At 36.2% G+C, this 9,389-nt stretch overlaps 1 protein-coding gene across 1 annotated transcript; it reads left to right on the top strand.

Annotated features, from left to right (window-relative positions):
* On the top strand, window positions 5,049-7,723 carry LOC107643670 (thiol protease aleurain; the record flags this gene model as incomplete). Its single annotated transcript, XM_016347390.2, is given in 7 exon segments — window positions 5,049-5,337; window positions 5,414-5,529; window positions 6,115-6,188; window positions 6,275-6,539; window positions 6,687-6,818; window positions 7,082-7,217; window positions 7,371-7,723. Coding segments are annotated over 7 exon segments (1,050 nt in total), but the record flags the coding sequence as incomplete, so codon positions are not given.

Below are 9,389 nucleotides of genomic sequence, written 5' to 3'. Positions count from 1 at the left end.
ATTTTAATAATAAATTTTAAAATTATTTATTTCAGTAATTATTATATTTATTTTATTTATTAAAATAAAAATTTCGTGAACAAATACTTGATCTGACATGCGTATTGCGTGATGTGTTTATTTTAAGAATTTGTTTTTGTTTTCGGATGGAACCAAAACAAAAAAGGAGATATTTTTTTATATTAAACAAGGACAGAATATCCAGTGGGGTCAAGTTGAAGAATTGTGTGCTGATATTTTAAGTGAACAATAATATCATGAATGGCCAATGCAAGATATTTATAAAGAAAGAAAGAAAAATATGGCCATTTTTTTTTGTAAATGTTATTGTTGAGTGCTGATAACATCCCGCAACCACCTTCGTAAATTCTTTTGTCTTTACTTGCATTATACCCGTCTTCTCTGGTGCATAATGTCTTATATTATTATATACCTATATGGACAGTTGGACATATATCTAAGTTCCCATTGATCACAAACTAAAGTCACATATATGCCTGTCAAGTTTCCATTATCTGAAAATAAAAGCTTTATAATCTTCTGAGTGTAAAAAAATTTTTAGATTCAAATTAACTTTTAAAATTAAATTAATTTCACTTAAATTTTAATATTGCCTTACTTATTCTTAACTTTATATGTCACATGTTTACTATTGCATAGAGAATTGTGTTAGCCACATGCAAAGCATGTGTGCAGGATATACAATATTACTGACCCACTAAGCAATCTTATAATATTTTCAATCGTCTACAATGTAATGCACACCTCACTACATATCATGGTTCTGAAAATCGAACCGGACCGGCCGGTTCAACTGGAAAAACCGGGAACCGGTCATCTAACCGGTCCGGGTAAGGTCAGAAACCGTCTGGCACCTAGCTCCCACCCATAGGCCATAATCCTCTCCTCTCTTCGAATTCCAAGAATAGCCACCACCCACCATCCCATTTCAGAGCTTAAACTCATCGCCGACGCCTTCTCTACTTGTCGCCCTCTCTGTCCGAGCTCGCTTTGTCGCCGTGAGTCGCGCCGCTTCGCTGCTCCTCGCCGTCGCCGTGTCTCATTTCTTAGTCTCTGCTTCAACCCTCAGGTCTCAGATCTCAGTTCTCAGTTCTCAAGTTTCTTCTTCTCTGATTCAAGCCTTCAACCCTCTCAGGTCTCAAGTCTCAGTCTCTAACACTCCCTGATTCCTCTGCTTGCTGGTTTATTGTTCGCTGGAATGGATTTATGTGTTATTTTTTATTTTCTATTCATGATTTTCTGATTTATTTGTTTGCTGGATTCATGATTTTCATTTATTTTGATTTTCTGAGTTTATTTTGATTTATTTGTTATTTGTTGTTTCTGATTTTTGTTATTTATTCATGATTTTGTTGTTGATGCAATTGTTTACTGAGGATCTGAGGATATTGTTTGCATGTTGAAGTTGAAGAAGAGAATGGATCAGTGTTTGAGATGCTTTTGTATTGAAATATAGCTGTGGTGGTTTTGTTGTCAACTGAGATTGGAGCTGTGGTGGTTTTGCAGCCATGAAGTACCTGCTTGGAACAATGTTGGCATGGACTAAACATTGATGCCAATAACTATAGGAAGTTTTTTTTTTTTTTTTAAATAATGTACTTCATAAGAATGTCTAAAAAATTTGAAAGAATATTTTTTATGGCTGAAGATTTATTTTGTTAAATGTAATTTATACGGTGTGATTTTTGTTTAAAATTTATCAAATTTAAATATTGAAAATTATATATTAATTTTTTATAATTTTATTTTATATTTAACTAAACCGGTTGAACCCCGGTTGGACCACGGTCAGACCACTAAACCGCTGAACCGGTCACTCTACCGGTTTGTTGACCGGTTCGGTTTTCGCAACCTTGCTACATATTATAAGAAGAAAAGTGATTCAGATAAAGACATTTAAAACATTTTTTTTGAATAAATAAATTTAACATAATAAAATAAAATAACAAAATTTTAAATAAAGTCTCAAACAACAAATGTAATGAATTAAAACCTAAAAACAATCTTTAATGTTATTTTTGATATTGTCATTAACAACTAAAGAAATTTAAATTATACCATTTTCTGTAGCTGGTCAAAGATCTGTAAAATACCTTTTTTATTTTGGCTTTCTTATTATTAAAAATCTGTCCGTTCTTCTCTAACTATACATTCCAAATAACTGCAAATAAGCATATGAGCCACTTGTTACGCTTCTTCTTCCTGTTAACAATTCCTTTCCAACTCTCAAAATGTTCTTTCAATGAACTCAAAATAGCTCACAGCCTCCCAAAGTCAGATAGTCATCCACACCACACCTGCCAGGTAAACTCACAACCAAGAAACAAGTGATAAATATGTTCGGCATCTTTTTTACACAATACACACAGGTTATCACTGTGGCTAATAATTCCTAACCTATACAATCTTTTTTTGGTATTTACTCTTCCTATCAAAACAAACCAGACAAATAACTCCACTCGTGGCGGGAACCAAACCTTTCCATGATATTTTGGTGAAATTATAGCTGGTGATATCCTCCGGAAGTATTTTTCACTGCAACACCTGCACAAAGGAGTTAGTTGAAAAAAAATACCTTCCTTATTAAACTTCCAAATAACTCTATCTTGCGTATCACATGCTAACTTCACAGCCCTTAAGGTCTCGCGCAATTGATCCAATAATTTTAACTCCCATTGGAGTAGAACCCGCCTCCACTGGAAGTTTCAAATCCACTCTAACCTGTCCCAAAATCCACAGTCCCCTATGATAGATCCTCTTTGGTTTGAAATAGAGAAGAGCCTCGGAAAGCTCGTCTTTAACGAACCACTTTGTAGCCAAATATCTTTCCAAAATCGAGTCCTCCTTCCATCACCCACCTCCATAGACAATCCAGCAATCATCTTATCTCTCACATTATGATCTTTGAACTGTAGCTGACAGATATCCTTCCATGAACCTCCTCTATTAGGCAGTGTCTGAGATGATAACATCATATTGGGGTCCAAGTTATGATAAGAGCATATAACCTTTTTTAATAGTGGACACTCCTCTTTTGAGAATCGCCATCACCACTTGAAGAGGAGGACTGTGTTCCTAACTACAGCATCACCCACCCCTAATCCTCCCAATTTTTTGGGAGCCTGAATCACTTCTCACTTAATCAATGCCAAACCATTCCTACCTTCCTCATTGCTTCATATAAATTTTCTCTGCAATGAAATCAACTTTTTTGCCACTGCTTTCGACATCTTATACAGGCTCAAATAGTATACCGGCAAGCTATTCAGTGCTGCTTTAATAAGGACTAGCTTACCCGCTTTTTTGAGCACTTTTTTCTTTCACAAACTAAGCTTCTCCTCCACTTTATCAATTATCAATTTTCAAGTGCTAACCTGCCTTGAGTTTGCTCCTAAAGAAATACCAAGGTATCTGACTGGAAGGTTAGCCTCCTTACATTCCAATAAGTTGCACATATTGTGGGACCACGACTGTTCGTAGTTGATTAGGATCAAACTTGACTTATCGAAGTTGATACTTAACCCCGACATCACCTCGAAGCACCTTAACAGCCTGACATAGTTTCTGATGGTCTCCTCCTTCGGTGGACAAAACAATATAGTTCATCTGCAAACCAGATATGTGATATCTCTATATTATCCTTGCCAACTAGTAAAGGCGAAATACGTCTGTTTCTGATTGCCTCCCCTACCATCCTATGCAAGACATCGACAACAAGAACAAACAAAAATGGAGATGGTGGATCTTCTTGTCTCAAACCCCTTTCCATCTTAAACGATTTCGTTGGTGAGCCATTTATTAAAATCGACATAGAAGCTGTACTAACACATTCCTTCACCCATTCCCTCCACCTCCAACCAAAGCTCATCTTCTGTAATACAATATCCACGAAGCCCTGCTTAACCCGATCGTACGCCTTCTAAAAATCTAATTTAATGATCACCACTTCCTTCTTCCTCATCTTTAACTATTGTACTGTTTCGTATGCAATAAGTGCCCCATCATGTATTTTTCGACCCTTGACAAATGTACTCTGAGTCTCACCTACCAGACCTGGCATCACTGATCTCATCTTTCGGACCATCACTTTCGAGATTACTTTATACACGCAACCTACCATACTAATTGGCCGGAGGTCCTTAATCTCATTTGCTCCAGTAAACTTTGGTGCTAAGGCCACCCACGTAATATTCGAATCAGAAGACAGCCTTGATGAATGAAACAATTCCAATAGTGAACTCTGCACCAATTTCGTCCAACTACTTTTTAATGAGATTTATGTTGTACCCATCACTTCCTGGAGCTATAGATGTCCCAGACTGCCTGTCTAACCTCCTCCATTGTTGGCATTCTCTCTAATGCTGCAGCCTCTTCTTCATCAATCCGATTTACCAGTCCATCCCTAAACTCCATAACCGGTGATCTCTCCTGACGATATAGATTCTTATAGAACTCTCTGATAGTAATCTTGATCCGAGTTTGATTTCTTATCAACCATCCATTAATTACCAATGCATCAATTCTGTTATTTCTCCTTCTTGCCGACGCCAAGTTATGGAAGTACCTAGTATTTTTATCCATATCCTTTGCATGTCTTCTAGCCTAAATTGTACCATCATAAACTCCTTTCTTTTAGTCTTTTTTTAAAGATGCTTTTTAGTAATTAAAATTTAATACATATAATTGATTAAATCGTGTTATTTTTGTCAAAATTAGGTGTAGGTTAAATATAAGAAGTTACGAATTATATTTTAGTGAAAATATTGAAAAGATTATCACTCAAAAAATATTTTTGCATAAAGATAATAGTAAAAAGCATTAAATAATATAAAAATATATATTTTGTCATTTTCACTTGAATAACTAACTGATAATAATAGTTATCCTCTTAGATGTTTTTGAAGGTCAAAGAAGTTGACGTGAAGGATAAAGTGGTCATTGTACGTGGCAACGGTGGTGTACAAATTGAGCGCGGAATCGCAGTGAAGATCCCATGATTTTTGGGAGAAAGAGAGCAAATGACACACTCATCGCTGCTCCTACTGTTTTTCATGGCCGCCGTGGCCGCATCCAGCTTCGACGACTCCAACCCCATCCGGCTGGTATCCGACGAGCTCCACGGAATCGAGTCACAGGTCCGGCACGTGATCGGCGAGAGCGCCCATGCAGTGTCGTTCGCCCGCTTCGCCCGGCGCTTCGGGAAGAGTTACCGGACGACGGAGGAGATGAAGCGAAGGTTCCAGATCTTCTCTGATAATTTGAAACTCATCAGATCCACCAACAGGAAGCGGCTTTCGTACACTCTCGGTGTTAATCGTGCGTAACGTTGACTTTTGACTTTGTTCTTGCTATTGTTCTGTGTTTGTGACTTTCTATACATGCTGTGTTACAGACTTTGCTGATTGGAGTTGGGAGGAGTTCAAAACACAGAGACTTGGCGCTGCTCAAAATTGCTCTGCCACCCTCAAAGGCAGCCACAAGATCACCCAAGCTCCTCTTCCTGAATCGGTAATTTATTACCAATAATCCAATTTACTCTCCTCTTACACTCTCTCAACTTCACTACTTCAGCATACTGGATGTTATGTTAAGTATAATCAAAGTTATGTTTTCATATTACATATCGTGTTTTACTCTGGATAAAATCTGAGGAGTCATATATATATAATGTATGATATGATTGATGCACAGAATAAATTAATAATACTCTATTTCAATGGATGTAGGATTTTATTTTTATATACCGTCAGTGTATACATTCTTAAAATAGATATTTAATCTTGTACCTAAGTATATATAACATCAATAAAAATAAAATAAAATAAAGTACCTTTCACAATTACTACTTGAAAGTTGAAAATAAATTGGAAAAAAATTGAGTTTGATTTGATGATAGTATATATTGTGAGTGTGTGTATCAAATTGGACTCAAAATGTTTGTTGAACTTGAACATATCCTAGTTGGGCAATGCTGGTTTTCTACATTGTGGGAAATGGACTTCACCAGAGGCCAAATTGTTCTTGATATGTTAAGAAACTTGGGTTTTGAGGAGTCTTATGTGAACTTGTTTTCCTCGTTGTTCTCGTGTGCAGAAAGACTGGAGAGAAGAAGGTATAGTCAGTCCAGTAAAAAATCAAGGCCAGTGCGGATCTTGCTGGACATTCAGGTTGTTTTCACCATGACAATCTGATTGGAATGAACAAACCATTCTGCTTTATCTTGTTTCAAACCGTGACATTTTATAACGTGCAGCACAACTGGAGCATTGGAGGCTGCCTATGCGCAAGCATATGGAAAGAATATCTCTCTTTCTGAGCAGCAGCTGGTAGATTGTGCTGGTAATTTCAACAACTTTGGCTGCAATGGTGGGTTACCGTCCCAAGCCTTTGAGTATATTAAATACAACGGTGGCCTTGAGACTGAGGAGGCATACCCCTATACTGCAAAAGATGGTGTTTGCAAATTTACAGCTGCAAATGTTGCCGTTCAGGTCACTGAGTCTTTCAACATCACCCTGGTAAGATGGTTTACTTCTTAATGCGTGTGGCTGTTGGCTCTGTAGAGACATGGCAGAATCTTCTGTTTTTGCCTCACTTAAACCTCAACTACATAATATAATAAGTTTTTAATTTTATTTTATTTTTTATTAATGTTATTTGTATAGGGTGCTGAGGATGAATTGAAACACGCAGTTGCTTTTGTTCGGCCAGTTAGTGTGGCATTTGAGGTGGTTGACAGCTTCCAATCTTACGCGGGAGGAGTTTACACTAGTAAAACTTGTGGCAGCAAGCCAATGGTGAGGACTGAAAGAGAATACCTTATATTTGACATACTAGTGGTGTTCAAATGAAAATTTCATATCAATAACACATTCAATAGTTCTAATGCATTCATTCTTGTTTGTTGTTTCTAATACTCATTTGTTACCTTCAAGAATTGTAATCAAGTCTGTCGTTGATTAGAGCTATGAAACGTGTATTTGTATGCCGATCACACTAATTTGAGAGCAAATACCCTCGATTTCGGGGCAGTAAAATTTTTCTGAGATTTTCCTTGCAGGATGTGAATCATGCTGTTCTTGCCATTGGGTATGGAGTTGAAGGTGGTGTCCCGTATTGGCTCATAAAAAATTCGTGGGGAGAAGAATGGGGTGACAAAGGCTACTTCAAGATGGAAATGGGCAAGAATATGTGTGGTAAGAATCCTTGGGACCTGCATTGTTAAAGAACAAAGCTAAATGATTTGGTAGAACTGCAGACTTTGCAAAAAATTGCACTTCTAACTTAATGAAGAAGAAATTAATCATTTTGCATACTGGGATATGCTAACCCGATTGGTTTAATTTCAGGTGTTGCAACTTGTGCGTCGTATCCTTCTGTGGCATAATTTGTATGCGGATACATGTGGTGGCTGTTAGGAAGCGCTTGTGATTTCTGCCACCTACCTCAAAGGTGAAATGCATAGGCACTAGTTTATGTTGATTTGTAAAATAACTTTGTAGTTGGAACTTGGATCGTCGTTTCTTATTGATGTTGTAAACCACATTATAAAATTAAAAGCAGTAGTGTCTGGGAGTAGAAGATTACTTAGAATATAGTTATGAGAAGATTACTTTTAAAAAACGAACGATAAATATACAACATAAAGAGGATGCCACTTTGCAGTAATATCACGATGTTGCCAGTGGCTTGAAAAGATGCAGTACCGGTGGCACAAAACGTTAAACCTTTGAAAATCTAGATTTCATATTAGGTGAAGATTTTTTTTAGTTGAAAACTATTAGATGATAATTTAGTCTAAATTATTTAATTGTTTTAAATAGACAATACAAGTGAAAATTCTGCCGTGTAAATTACAAATCTCATTTCAATGAACAGATCAAATTGTTAACGTGACAGACGGTAGGTTGAATTTAGAATGGGCTTTGTGCTCTAGAATTGAATTTGTAAAGGAGTCCATGTTATTTGAAACTATAGACCAACCCAAATCTAATCCAACAAATGAATAAAGGATGAGAAGAGGTGGGGCTTCCTCTGCCGCATGACATTGCATGTGAAAGTGGATATGGGCCGAAGTTCAGGGAAAAAGGGAGTTAGGAGTGTGGGACCCATAAATAATGGGGCCATGAGCATGAGAATTGAGACGAAATGGATGAAGAGTCAAGAGAGACAGACCATGGAAATTATGATTGATGAGGATGCCCCTTCATCAACGCTGAGAAGTAATAGGAGCAAACAAAACGTGGTTGCTCTAGATTGAATTGATCAGACACGTGGCATGATCTCGGTAGTCATAGGGACAAGCCTCGCCGGCCCACCACGACTGCCTGCCAGAGCCAGCAACGTGCCACCTCCCCTCCTCGTTATTGATGCTTTTACATTACTATACAATATTATCCATAATAAACTGGTCAATCACATACCTTTAAATTTTAATTTTAAAAAAAATCATGACTAGTAATAGTATACTAGTATATCCAATAATCTTTTTTCCCCAAAATATTGTTATTACTTACTCAATACCGGGGATAGGTTTTCTTTTCATACATTCAATATTTGATCAACCTTATTATGTATTCTGTGAACCACAAATTACAAAATGGCAACTTTGCATAATGACAAGTCAGCTCTATTTTTGGTTTATATGTATACAAAATTTAGTTCTCTTTTCATTTTTTGTGGTGATCACAATTCCATTAATATTCTTGGTGATAATAATTCCAAAAGAAGCACCGGATTAAATGTATTTTTACAATGTTTTTATAGATATTGATTTTAGAAATCTTATCATTGTAAATGAACTGGAATATTCTTAATTATGGAAAGTAAAGCTTAAATATGGAAGAATAAGTTATGACTTATCAAAATAATAATAGATTAACTCTCTAACACATTTATGCAAATATTTAAAGGAATGCATCTTTTTTGGCATTAAAGAAAATGCAACTTGACTCCTTTGACAGCACCATTCATATAAACTATTAAACACAGTACACAATAATATAATCATTGAGTAGCGACAATGGGCTCAGAGAATATGTTCTATAATTATCCCTTATTAATAAATCATTAATGTAATAATAGTGAAAATAAAGGAGATATAAATGATATAAAAAGAAAGTAAAGCAGAGGAAGGAGGAGGAATAAACAAGAAATGGTGGTGGGTGAGTGGTGTGGGGATCAACTTGATCCATTTCCATCATCATATCAAGTATCAACTTCCCTAATCAAACGCTCCACAATCACCCAACCAATTCTTCGCCACCAACTCGGAACATCCATTTCCAAATCCAAAATAAAAATGATAAACTAATTACTTCTATTTATAATAAATAAATTAATTAATATTGGAAATGAATTTTTTTCTC

The sequence above is a fragment of the Arachis ipaensis genome, chromosome B01, assembly GCF_000816755.2.
Source record: "Arachis ipaensis cultivar K30076 chromosome B01, Araip1.1, whole genome shotgun sequence".
In the NCBI taxonomy this organism is placed as follows: Eukaryota; Viridiplantae; Streptophyta; class Magnoliopsida; order Fabales; family Fabaceae; genus Arachis; species Arachis ipaensis.
The sequence above is the reverse complement of the archived record's forward strand: the minus strand, read 5'-3'. Positions and strand labels throughout refer to the sequence as shown.